At 39.3% G+C, this 13983-nt stretch overlaps 1 protein-coding gene across 4 annotated transcripts in view; it reads left to right on the top strand.

Moving 5' to 3' along the window:
• The window catches only part of kiz (kizuna centrosomal protein), a 213442-nt gene that overhangs the window by 138036 nt on the left and 61423 nt on the right, over positions 1-13983 (top strand). For all 4 annotated transcript variants that reach the window (XM_063056241.1, XM_063056239.1, XM_063056240.1 and 1 more), the window contains 3 exons: positions 2296-2446; positions 3553-3715; positions 12712-12789. In XM_063056241.1, coding sequence (XP_062912311.1) covers positions 2296-2446; positions 3553-3715; positions 12712-12789 — 392 coding nt within the window. The remainder of the gene's footprint in view (positions 1-2295; positions 2447-3552; positions 3716-12711; positions 12790-13983) is intronic.

Below are 13983 nucleotides of genomic sequence, written 5' to 3'. Positions count from 1 at the left end.
TGTTGGGTGGTCTGTAATATAGCTCTATTAACATGGTCATGGCTTTCTTATTTCTTAGTTCCACTCATAATCCCTCACTAGTCGAATTTGCCATTCTGTCCTGATGGAGCACTGCTGTAACGTTTTCACAGACTAGTAACACCACCCCTCCTCCTTTAATCTCTCCCGCTCTGTCACATCTAAAAATTGGGACCCCGGAATACTGAGCTGCCAGTCCTGCCCCTCCTGCAATAAGTCTCACTAATGGCTACAGCATCATTATTCCAGTTGTTGATCTATGCCCTGAGCACATCTGCCTTTCCTATGATACTTCGTGCATTGAAGCATAAGCAGTTCCAGACGCTAGTCACACCATGTTCAACCTTTTGATTTCTGACTTTGTCTGAGGTCTTACCAGCATCTGCCTCCACAACCTCCCCACTAACTGTTCTGGCACTCTAGTTCCCATCCCCCTGCAACTCTAGTTTAATCCCCACCATGCAGCATTAACAGATCTTCTGACAAGATATTAGTCCCCGTCCAGTTCAGGGGCAAACCGTCCTTTCTGTAGTGGTCCCACCTTCCCTGGAAGAGAGCCCAGTGATCAAAAATCTTATGCCCTCCCTCCCACACCAATGCCTTAGCCACATTTTAAACTGCGTAATCTTCTTAGTTCTGGCCTCACTAGCATGTGGCACAAGTAGCAATCCTGAGACCACAAGCCTGGAGGTACAGACCTTTAACTTAGCACCTAACTCCCTGAACGCCCTATGCAGAACCTCGTCACTCGTCCTACCCGTACCTACATGGACCATGACCTCTAGCTGTCCACTCTCCCACTTAAGAATACTGAACACTTGATCTGAGATGTCCTGGGCCCTGGCACCCAGGAGGCAACATTCCACCCGAGAATCTTGTTCTCACCCACAGAACCTCCTGTAAGTTCCTCTAACCAACGAATCCCCTATCACCACAGTCCGCCTCTTCTCCCTCCTTCTGAGTCACAGAGACAGACTCTGTGCCAGAGTCCCAACCATTGTGACTTTCCTCTTTTAAGTCAACACCGCCCACCCCCTGACAGTAACCAAAGTGATATACCTGCTATTGAAGGAGATGGCCACAGGGGTACTCTGCACTGGCTCCTTAGCCCCTTTCCCCTTCCTGGCTATCACCCTGTGTCCTGTGTCCTACACCTTGGGTGTAACTACTTCTCTATATGTCCTATCTAGTACCCTCTCAGCCTCCCAAATGATCCAGAGTTCATCCAGTTCTAGCTCCAATTCCTTAACACGGATTGTTAGAAGCTGCAGCTAGATGCACTTGTCACCATTTTAGCCATCAGGGACACTGGAGGTCTCCCTGCCTTCCCACATCCTACATGAAGAGCGTTCAGCTATCCTGCCTGGCATCTCTATTGTCCTAGATGACAAGATTATTGTGTAAAGAGAGATTATGCAGACTGGGCCTGTACTTCACAGAGTTTAGAAATATAAGTGATCTCATTAAACTGTATAAAACTCTTCACGGGCTTGACATAGGACAATGGTAGATGATGGAATGTTATTCTTGTGAGCTGAGATCAGTAGATATAGGGGGTTACAGTTTAAAAAGTAAGAGATTAGCTATTCAGGATTGAAATTAGAAGAAATTTCATTGTCTGCACTTTGGTAATTCTTTAGAGTTCTTTCTTCAAGAGACTGAAGATGCTTAGTAGATGCTTTGATATTGGATTGGAGGGAGCAGTGTAGTGGTTAGTACAGGAAAGTAGGGTTGATCCAAATGATAGCCATGATCTTATTAAATGTTGAAGCAGGCAACCTTTTTTTCATTTCTTCTTTATTACAGAGGGGTTTAGCTGACATATCTGTAACCTAAATCCATTTAGTAAAATTCTGATAATCCGACACAGTTGGAACTTTGGTACTGAGTTTACACATTTTTGGATGCCACTCCAAGTAATATGCCAATATATTTTAATTCACTTAATTTAAATGTTTTACAGTATTATAATAAATTTTCCTATGAACCCAATAACCTTAAAGAGAGCACAGGAACCAGAGCCCCAGTGAGTAGAAAGGGAGCTTAGGGACCCAATAAATGAAAACAGCCTTGCTGAGAGTAAAGGTATCATGTTAAAATTTTATAAATATATGCTTTTCCATATTACTGAGTTACTGTAACTATCTGTTAACTAACCTTTACCCAAAAAGATGTCTTACCTGGAAGCTAGTTTCTTTCTTGCCATTTTTGGCAACATAGTAGTAATATATTTTCTTCGTTACATTTTTGTATTATTTGAAATCTTTGAATCTGCAGCTTGTCAAATTTACCTGGTGATTCTGCCACACTCTGGAAGCATTGGTATTCACACATTCTTTCTTTGTTGGAGCATCAAGTACTGAGTACAGACGAGATAGCAGAGATATTTGGACCTTTATTTGTTGCGGAGGAGGGTAACTCAAAAAAGGTAGCAATATTATTTTATTTTGTTCATGGAGGTTACAATATAAGAACTTAAATGCATGTCTAAACAATGAATTTGAATTTTCAAACATTAATTATTTATCATCTGCATTTTTGAATATTTCACATGGGCTTAAATGCAATTAATACTGCCATTAGCTGAGTAAGAACTACAGACTACTGGCAATTTACAAAAGCAGAACTCGTTAATTGATCATAAGGTAAATAAAATATTTTTACAGTCAGTAAGTTGATGATACCTGAGCAATTAAATCAATTAAATCAAAGGAGGTGTAAGGTGCTTTTTCCCTCCGCTATCCTGCAGGTCACCCTTGGGAAAGGCATATCACCTGCTTAGCCCCCCAATCAGGTTCACGTAAAGCCATGGGAGCAGACGGGTGCTGGTCATATGAGCATCTGGTGTATATCGCAAGTCCTAGTTATGTGACCACTGATGCCAGTCAGACAATCTCTGAAGAATATTGATAATGGCTGGGGTCCTCCATCTTGCAAAGGCACTGCCCAGAAGAAGGCAATAGCAAACCACTTCTATCGCAAAATTTGCTAATAACAATCATGGTCATGGATAGATAATGATCACCCACCTCATTTAGACATGCCACTTAATAATGATGATAATGATAGAGAAAGACTTCATTGCTCATGAAAGTCATTCACATTAAAATTCTTCTTACTGCCCATTATGCAGGTGCCATTTAGGGCAGCAATGAAGATCCTCCATCTTTGGCAGTGTTTCGGGCTTCTTTCATCATGTCAGTAGCTTCCACATTATAGTTATTGGTAGATAAATTGAACTGTTTCCAGCTATGCCCAGTTATTTTCAGCTTCATCCCTTTTCCTAACTAGCATTTTGGTAAACCAGCAATTGAGTAGAAATAACTGGAACACAAATTATTGAAAAATTTTACAAATCTAACTCAGGAGGGATAATGTAACACAATGTATTTTCACGAATTCTCAAAGTTGATGCACAAATTTATTCTGTGTGGATATCTAAATGTGTTCTCATTTTTGAAGGCAAAATAGTTATATTTTACCAACCATTCGGTGAGAATGAAGAATTTTTCACTGTTTCTTTCTGTTGATAAGGCAATAGCATTATTGAAGAAAATCCTTTCAAAAGCAATTGAAACCCAGTCTATTCAAAGTGATGACTCATCATGCAGTTTATCATCTATTCTCAATGACAGTGCAGAAATTAAGGCAACAAACCCTGTGCCCTGGCTTTTTCAGAATAAATCAAAACAGCAAGGTTAGTACAATGCAAATTATCTAATGATTGAGAAAAAGCTAAAAATGATTTAAATTTTATGACAATTTGGTGGTTAATATCAAGCATAATGTTTCAGGTAATTTGTACAGTTAACATTTCAATATTCTTGTCTGTTTCCACTTTAAATATTGTGAGCTTGGATAATATCTTTGTTTCTGAGTACATCCAGTGTAACTTTAGCAAGAGTAAGTTCATTACAATCCAAATATTCTCTATTGAATACCTGTGACAGGTTTTGAGATCATATTGTCTATTATCTTGAACATAGCAATCATCACTGAGGATGGCATGACAGGCTTCGAACTCAATAGCTCCTTAGCTATTTGAATAGCATGTATGCACTTATTTATGCATATCTACGTGAGATTACTCCTCATGAGGAGACAGTGTTCACTATAATTGGGAGCCACATACCTTAGCCAGAGGCAGAACTACAAGTATCTCAACTGTCACATGAGGACTGCCACATATTGTAATTGTACAGTCTTTCCTGATCCCTAATTATGTAACGATTCCTCACTCCCTAGTTCTGTATTGCACATATCTTCACACTGCACTGCAGCTGTATGCTTGCAGCTTTATCATAGTAGGATACCGAGAGCAATATGCACTCATCCTCTACAGCAGGGTCAGGAAAAGCAAAAGTTCAATGCCTCTAAAGAAAAAGCAAAGCAGCAGGAGAGCAGATTGTGACAAGGGCCACCTTTATCGTGGGTAAAGGCAGAGACTAGAACCATGCACAATTTAGAGTCGAGGTTATACATCAGCCAGGGTGATATTAGTATTACAGTGCTAGTTTTCTGGAGGTGGCGTGTGGTGGTGGATGCAAGAATGCATACAGGTTCTGTGACTGGGGTGTCAAATAAGGATCTTGTAGCTCCCAGCTTCAGAAAAACTGATTGGTGTAACAAAGTAAAAGCTCAGTGTTTAATACAATCATCCCTCAGAAGCTGGTGGGGAAATTGTCCTCACTGGGTCTCAACACCCTCTCTGTAACTGGATCCTGGACTTCTTGACAGAAAAGCCACAGTCAGTCCATGTTTGCAGAAACACCTCGAGCATGTTCAGCCCTCTGCTCTTCCCGATGCTAATGCATGACAGCACTGTTAGACCAAGTTCAAACTGAATCATCAATTTCGCTGATGACACAACGTTGGTTGGCCTCATCAACAACAACGGCGAGGTAACATACAGAAAGGAGGAAGAATAGCTGCTAAAATGGTGTGAGCATAACACCTTGAGTTTCAATGTGGACGAGACCAGAGATGATTGTGGACTTTAGGAAGGTGCAGTCTAACCACTCTTCACTGCACAAACACAGCTTATCCGTGGAAAGAGTTAGGAGCACCAACCTTCTGGGAGTGCATATAATACCACCTCTTTGGTCAAGAAAGCACAGCAGTGTCTCCGCTTCCTGAGGAGATTGAGGTGAGTAAGGTTTCCTCTCCCCCATTCTAATCAGCTTTTACTGGAGCACCATTGAGAGGGTTCTGACCACCTGACTAGCTACTTCACCATCTGGTATGGGAAATGTAAGTCTCCTGACTTCAAGTCCCAACAAAGGATTGCAAGAACTGCTGAGAGGATTATTGGGGGGTCTCTTCCATCCATCAGAGATATTTATCAGGAGCGCTGCGCATGCTGGACCTTTAGAATTGTCAGTGATCCCTCCCAACAATCTCTTTGACCTCTTACCACCAGCAGGAGGTACCATAGCAATAGGCAAAGAACTGTTAGGATGAGGAACAGCTCATTCGCCCAGGCCATAAGACTACAGAGCTACCTGCCGCCACCCAGGTCTCACTACGCATGAAGCGCCAGTAGAGGTATATTGTTCACTTTATAAATTGTGTCACAAATGCACCTCATTATTTGTTTATTTACTAGTGGTAATGTTATTTTATGTGTTATGTGTGTGAGTTATATGTATTATGTTGTGCAGCTTAGTCCAGAGGAACGTTGTTTCCTTTGACAGTATACATGTGTATGGTTGAATGACAATAAACTTGAACTTGATTTGACTTGACTTGACTTGACTTGAAATGCTTGGATGAATGGGGTGTCTACTCAGGAACCTGTTGGCTTCTAGCAAGATGAAGGAGTCTATTTCCATTGTGGGTTGACCCAGTACAGAATGCAGAAGCCCACATCAAGATGATCCAAGCTAAGGCAGAAACACTAAGCCATATACTTTTTTCAAGCTCAGCACACCTACCCCTTACCATGGGTTACACATAGCAGAAGAACTAGCTGGTATGCATGTATATATAGATTGCTACTAAGGATAAGTAGAACCTTTAATGGTTTACTATTGACAAACAGTGCTTGCTCTGCCACACATACATATATATTTATAATTATTTTTAATGATTACTTGCAGTGGGATGAATGGTCTCTTTTGTTGTAATATTTATATGAAAGATGACAACGGTGTTCTAACTTTGGAGCATGTTTTCAAACAGGGTGTTTGAATGAATAATAGAGCACAGAAATAGGCCCTTTGGCAGTAACATCCCAAAGGCGGCCCTTCTACCTAACAGTCTCTGATGCACCTTGAGCCTTTTCCTCTTCTTCATTTACTACTCCTTCCTTTTCTTTTCAATCTCTCCTCATACTTCATGAAGTTAATCTATTCTTACACTTGTTAGTGGTAGCCTCTGGTCTCTCATGATTTTGAACACACATTAGATGGCACTTCCTGGCTTGTAAAGCTATCTAAGTGTCTGTGTGAGGACTCTGCTTTGCTATACATTCCAACTGTGCTTCTATTTACTTATGTACTTGTTTATTGAGCTTCATTGCAGAATAGGCCCTTTTGGCCCTTTGAGCCATGCCGCCCACCACCTAATTTAATCCTAGCCGAAACATGGGACGATTTGCAATGACCAATTAAACTACCAACTCATAAGTCTTTGGAATGCAGGAGAAAACTGGAGCACCCTGAGGAAACCCCCACGATCATGGGGAGAACTTAAACTCCATACAGGCAGCAGCAGAAAATGAACGCAGATTGCTGGTCCTGTAAAGTATTGTGCTAACCACTGAGCTACCATGCCACCTCACGGGGTGCTATGGTTTTGAAAGCCATCCATTTTAGAGAAATATTGCTTGAATCTCAAAGATAAGTGGAGTTGGCAGGTGACTCAGTATAAGTAGCTCATGCAGATACCTGGAGATATGGTATTAATTGTGCAATTGATGGTTCAGACAAGCTGAATGTTAGGAAGTGATTTGTCCATTTAAAATATGTTGCTAGCTTCATTATTGGATACAATTCAAAGCAAAGCTCTAATCAATTTTAAATTCATTAAAGTAAACTTAAATTTAAACAGTTGTTACATATTATAGCATATAAATATGATACCCTTTACAATTTTTTTGAGGAAGAATTAGCTGTAACACCATAATTTAGTTGGGAATGTCATCTGGATATTGTAATATCTTTTTAGATAACTACACTTGATATTAACCTTCTATAACCTGTACTATATTCATTTGGGAAAATATTGGAAAACATGTAAACATATTAACTATAATTAGGTTGAATACAAGTTCATTAATTTTTCAGAAAGGTGAAACCCTTCTTCAGAAGTCCGATACCCAGCTAATGATTCCAACAAAACACAGTGGCAAGATATTTTAAATGAAAGATTTCATAAATATATCCTCACAAGATTAAGATACGGTTTATATTCAGCTTAAGAGAGCAATTCCTGTTTTGAAGTTATCTAAAGAGCATTCAACATGCTGATTGCCCAACCAGAAACATAGTACGTTTGTAAATTTAAGCTGTTTTGATCAGCTGAAGCAAAAACTTCAAACAAAAAATGTTCATATAATGTTTCTGATCTACTGATTTGTTTTCATCCAAGTATGGCCTATGGGATAGGTTTTGCACATCATGTCAAATGTGTTTCTTAAGGTCAAACACCCAGCTAAAATGCCCTCATAATTACCAGTTACCTTCCCGATAATTTTGTTCCTTTTCTTTTCATGTTATTTATAAGGTTTGTTTCACATGATATGATGCAGCAGTTTTTGTACATTACGGTGGGTCCTTGTTTTAATTTGTGGTGTTAATTATGTATGCTGTGTGGTTTATGAAGCCTTAATTTGTTCTCATTAAGTTTGGAGAGCAGAAGGATTATGCAATGAAGAAATCTTCTAATAGTGATATGTTTGTTTATTTATTATCTGTGAATTTTTTTCACTGCATACGTTAACAGGATAGAAAATGATGAGTAACAGAAAGTGACTGTTAATCACTCTTTCAAGTATCATGTTAATTGTGCACTCCAGCTGTTTAGCATTCAAAGCTTTTCTCATTGTAAATATGAAATTGCTCTGTTTCAGAACTAGGTAAAATAAAAGGCAAAATTTTGTGTTGCTATTGCACAACAGGTTGATCAGCATCTGAAACAAGTGTTTAGATCAATGTTTCATAAATTAACTTGCTATAGTATTCAATTAATTTTAATTAAGTGATTGAATGTTTCTTTTGCATATCTGATCTTTAAATACAAGACAAAAAAGGAAAATATGCCCCTGGTTTTACATCGGAGTGTCTTAGATCATCAGAGACAGGCATGAAAGCTTTTTAATAGTTTTAAAATTCTTTTGAGTGGGATCCATTTGATTGCAAAATAGGGTTGTAAACATAGTTGACATTCCATTATTCCACTAATAATGGGGGATAAGGAGATGGCAGATGAACTAAATGCGTATTTTGCATCAGTCTTCATTGTGGAAGACACTAACGGTGTGTCAGATGTTGAAGGGTGTGAGGGAAGAGAAGTGGGTGCTATTACTATTAGAAGGGAGAAGGTGATCAAAAAGCTGAAAGACATAAGGGTACATAAGTCACCCGGACCAGATGAACTGCACCCTAGATTTCTAAAAGAGGTAGTAGTAGAGATTGTAGAGACATTATTAATGGTCTTTCAAGAATCATTGGACACTGGCATGGTGCCCGAGGACTGGAAAGTTGCAAATGTCACTTCACTCTTTAAGAAAGGAGAAAAGCAGCAGAAAGGAAATTATAGACCAGTTAGCTTGACCTCAGTGGTTGGGAAGATGTAAGAGTCAATTGTTAAGGATGAGGTTAGGGAGACTTGGTAACACAGGACGAGTGAGGGCAAATTCAACGTGGTTTCCTTAAGGGAAAATCTTGTCTGATGAAACTGTTGGAATTCTTTGAGGAGATCACAAGTCAGAAAGATAAAGGGGATGCAGTGGATGTTGTATATTTGGATTTTCAGAAGGCCTTTGACAAGGTGCTACACATGAGGCTGCTTACTAAGTTAAGAGCCCATGGTATTACAGTAAAGTTACGAGCATGGTTAGAGCATTGGCTGATTGGCAAGAGGCAGCGAGTGGTAATAATAGCATCCTTTCCTGGTTGGCTGCCAGTGACTGGTGGTGTTCTGCAGGGGTCAGTGTTGGGACCACTTCTTTTTATGCTGTATATCAATGAATAAGATGATGGAATAGATGGCTTTGTTGCCAAGTTTGCAGATGATACGAAGATTGGTGGAGGGACAGGTAGTGTTGAGGAAACAGGTAGGATGCAGAAGGACAGATTAGGAGAATGGGTAAGAAAGTGGCAAATGAAACACAATGTTGAAAAATGCATGGTCATGCACTTTGGTAGTAGAAATAAATGTGTAGATTATTTTCTAAACGGGGAGAAAATCCAAAAATCTGAGATGCAAAGGGACTTGAGAGTCTTTATGCAGAACACTCTAGAGGTTAACTTGCAGGTTGAATCAATGCTGAGGAAGGCAAATGCAATGTTAGCATCCATTTCAAGAGATCTAGAATATAAGAGAATAGATGTGAAGCTGAGGATTTGTGAGGCACTGGAGAGGCTTCAGCTTGACTATTGTGAACAGTTTTGGGCTCCTTATTTAAGAAAAGATGTGCTGAAATTGAAGAGAAGGTTTACAAGGATGAAAGATTTGCCAATGAGGAACACCTGATGGTTCTGGGCCTGTACTCACTAGAATTTGCAAGGATGTGGAATCACATGAAGTCTTTCGAATGTTGAAAGGCCTAGACAGAGTAGGTGTGGAAAGGATGTTTTCTATGGTGGGGGAGTCTAAGACAAGAGGGCACAACCTCAGGATAGAGGGGTGTCATGTAAAACAGAGATGGGGAGAAATTTCTTTAGCCATCCGGTGGTGAATTTGTGGAACTTGTTACCACAGGCACCTGTGGAGGCCAGGTTGTTGGGTGTATTTAAGGCAGAGATTGATAGGTTCTTGATTAGCCTTGGCATGAAAGGTTACAGGGACAAGGCCAGGAGTGTGGCTGAGGGGGGAGCAAAAAAGGATCAGCCCTGATTGAATGGCGGAGAAAACACTATGGGCCAAATGGTCTAATTCTGCTCCTATGTCTTATGGTCAGCATCCCCATTTACTCAGCTGCATGGATGATTTCTCTGGGAGAATCTTCAGTTAATTGAAGATTTCTTAAACTTCAGCCTGAGCTCTTAGAAGTACCTTTCTTGAAACAATCTGCCCTCATTTATAAAATTTTAATTTATTTTTAGGTTATTAAGTAATTTAACATTTTGATGAATTGTTTCAGAAGCACTGTAGAATTGAAATCGAAGTCTGCATATTTCCAAAGCATAATTTAGAGAAATTTGATTACCACAAACTTTTAATCACTGTAAAGCTTGCTGAAGAGAAATTATGTGAAGCAGTATTGGGGAAATTCAGTATGGACACATAGAACATAATACAAGCCACTGCTTTCTGGTTTTCAATCTCTCACTATTGACTAAGAACATTCTTTCAGTAAACTTATGTCACAGTCCAATGACAAGCCTTCAGTGGAAAAGAGCCTTCAGCTGACTAGCATCATATTTCATTAAGGCAACTTTGCTTTTTTTGATATTTTCTTTCCCAAAACGGATTTTTCTGATTGAAGGCAAATTTTACTGATTGTAACATCTGTGCCTGAGATGAACATTTAATTGTCCATAGCTGATTTTCTTTTTGCATAATATTTTGTCTTGGCTATAAAAAAGAAAGAAAACAAAGACCAATATAAATTAGGTGTACTTTAATTAGATAAATTAGATGTTAGGCTTTGAGAGGTCGATTATGCCTCAGCAAGGACATGGACCCATTGCAATTTGCCTATCACTACAATAGGTCAATGGCAGACGCAATCTCAATGGCTCTCCACACGGCTTTAGACCACCTAGACAACACCAACACCTATGTCAGAATGCTATTCATCGACTATAGCTCAGCATTTAATACCATCATTCCAACAATCCTGATTGAGAAGTTGCAGAACCCGGGCTTCCGCAAGACCACAGTCTGTGCGGATGGGTGATAATATATCCTCCTCACTGACGATCAACACTAGCACACCTCAGGGGTGTGTGCTTAGCCCACTGCTCTACTCTCTATATACACATCTGTGTGGCTCGGCATAGCTCAAATACCATCTACAAGTTTGCTGACGATACAGCCATTGTAGGTAGAATTTCAGGTGGTAATGAGGGTGTGCAGGAGTGAGATATGCCAACTAGTGGTGTGGTGCTGCAGCAACAACCTGGCACTCAACGTCGGTCAGACAAAAGAGCTGATTGTGGACTTCAGGAAGGGTAAGATGAAGGAACACATACCAATCCTCATAAGGGGATCAGAAGTGGACAGAGTGAGCAGCTTCAAGTTCCTGGGTGTCAAGATCTCTGAGCATCTAACCTGGTCCCAACTTATCGTTGTAGTCATAAAGAAGGTAAGATGGTGGCTATACTTTATTAGGAGTTTGAAGAGATATGGCATGTCAACAAATACACTCAAAAACTTCTATAGTTGTACCATGGAGAGCATTCTGACAGGCTGCATCACTGTCTGGTATGGAGGGGCTACTGTGCAGGACCGAAGAAAGCTGTAGAAGGTTGTAAATCTAGTCAGCTCCATCTTGGGTACTAGCCTGCAAAGTACCCAGGACATCTTTAGGGAGCAGTGTCTCAGAAAGTCAATGTCCATTATAAAGGACCTCCAGCACCCAGGGCATGCCCTTTTCTCACTTTTACCATCAGGTAGGAGGTACAGAAGCCTGAAGGCACACACTCAGCGATTCAGGAACAGCTTCCTCCCCTCTGCCATCCGATTCCTAAATGGATATTGAAGCTTTGGACACGACCTCACTTTTTTTTGATATACAGTATTTATGTTTTTTGCACATTTTAAAAAATCTATTCAATACACATAATTGATTTACTTGTTTATTATTATGTCTTATTTTATTTATTATTTCTCGCTCTCTGGTAGATTATGTATTGCATTGAACTGCTGTTGCTAAGTTAACAAATTTCACATCACATGCCGGTGATAACAATCCTGATTCTGATTCTGTATCTCGCAGTTTTCTAGACTTCATGACACTTCCCACAAATGGGATTGTGTGTTCGTAAATGAACCAGGTATTAATGCTGTGCAGTGTAAACATGGAAGTTGATTTGATGACACTGCCTATCTCAATTTCTTTTATTAGCATTGGTTGAAGATTAGGTGTTCAGTCTTCCGATCTACCTAGCTCAGATTGAAGACCATAGAGGTCAAAATAAGAATTTGGATTCACTAGAAGAAACATTTCGTATCATAAGCCTAGCTCTTTTTTTTGGACTACAGACCGAAGGGTTGACAGCTAGTTGCCATTACCATTACTTTTTTTCCATGTGTAAACCTAAGCAGAAAAATGTTGTACCAATATTAATGAAGTTGTGCCAAATTGTTTTCTTCCTGAATTTTGCCCATTGCTTACAAAGGGCAAGGTTATAAAAATATCTTTGAATATAATATATAATTTTTTAATACTGTGAGTAAACCCTTGAAAGATTTGAATAGATACTTTATGTTTTATTATCTGAATCTCATGTTAGTTTGGAAGTTTGTTCTCTTTGTTTTGACACCTACCGCTCCAATAATGTTTCACATTACCCATTCTGACAGAAACAAGAGCATATGAACTTTTGAAACAATCGGCAATGCAACAGAATAAGAAGGACGATTCAGACTTGCCTTCACCAGGTAATGATTAGTTGAGTATTTGGCAGCTGCAGATATAGATAATTACATATATAAATTACTTTATTTGAACACATGGAAATATAATGATACCATGTATAACTGGAATTTGGTGGTATTTCAATTTTGTTTTGAATGAAAGACTTCCTTTTCATGCCCCATGTGGTTTTCTTGTTGCTGTCCTATATAGTGTTGTGCTGACGTAGTATGTTGTCTGTATATTGTACAGTTTTATCTAATGTCATTTCGTGGAATGGTAGTTCTTGGTATGTACTGATTCTACAATATATATATATCTGTCTTGCCTTTATAAATACTCAAAACTCTTTCAACTATCATAACATACTGTGAATGTGAACATTTTCTAAATAACCTATTTTTTCTATGACATACTTTATAGCTGCTTTCCAATATATATAGATGCAAATAGTACAAAAATAACTGTTAAATTAACAAACATTCTGTAGTGCTATCCTTGATGTTTTCATTCATAATATATTTAGAAATATAAATTTTCTGAAATATAAAAATAGATTGCAGTTGCTGTAGATAATTCTTGTAATTCAACAAATGATAACATCTTGAAATTCACATTAACTTTCAAAAGATGTTTCTTTAATGACTTAGCTTTCTGCAAAAATGTTAGAGGTCCATGACCATGACCAAGTGTTTATAAAAAGAAACACTTAGTTTGAATTTAAAAAACGCAAACACGAGGAAATCTGCAGATATTGGAAATTCAAGCAACACACACAAAATGCTGGTCGAACGCAGCAGGCCAGGCAGCATCTCTAGGAAGGGGTACAGTCGATGTTTCAGGCCAAGGTCCTGACAAAGGATCTCTGCCCAAAACGTTGACTGTACCTCTTCTTAGGGATGTTATCCGGCCTGCTGCGTTCCACCTGTATTTTGTGTGTGTTACTTAGTTTGAATGTCTGGCCTACTTACTGATAATCTTATTGTAGTACCAGGCCCAGATATTGCGATCAACAGTGAAGGAACACTGAAAAATAACTTTAGGGCAGCCACAAGTCTGAATTTGCGCACTCCCTCTGAAGGTGATGTCCGATTATTGTGAGGTGAAGCAGTCATGTGGCTCTTCGGTCACTTAGTTTGGAGAATGCTGGCTGAGACATGCAGGGCGAGAAATCATATCTCAAATCTCAAAGACTGTTTGGAAGTGACATGGCCCACCAG

This window comes from Mobula hypostoma, chromosome 8 (genome assembly GCF_963921235.1).
Source record: "Mobula hypostoma chromosome 8, sMobHyp1.1, whole genome shotgun sequence".
In the NCBI taxonomy this organism is placed as follows: Eukaryota; Metazoa; Chordata; class Chondrichthyes; order Myliobatiformes; family Myliobatidae; genus Mobula; species Mobula hypostoma.
Note: the sequence above shows the minus strand (reverse complement) of the source record. Positions and strands in the feature narration are given on the sequence as shown.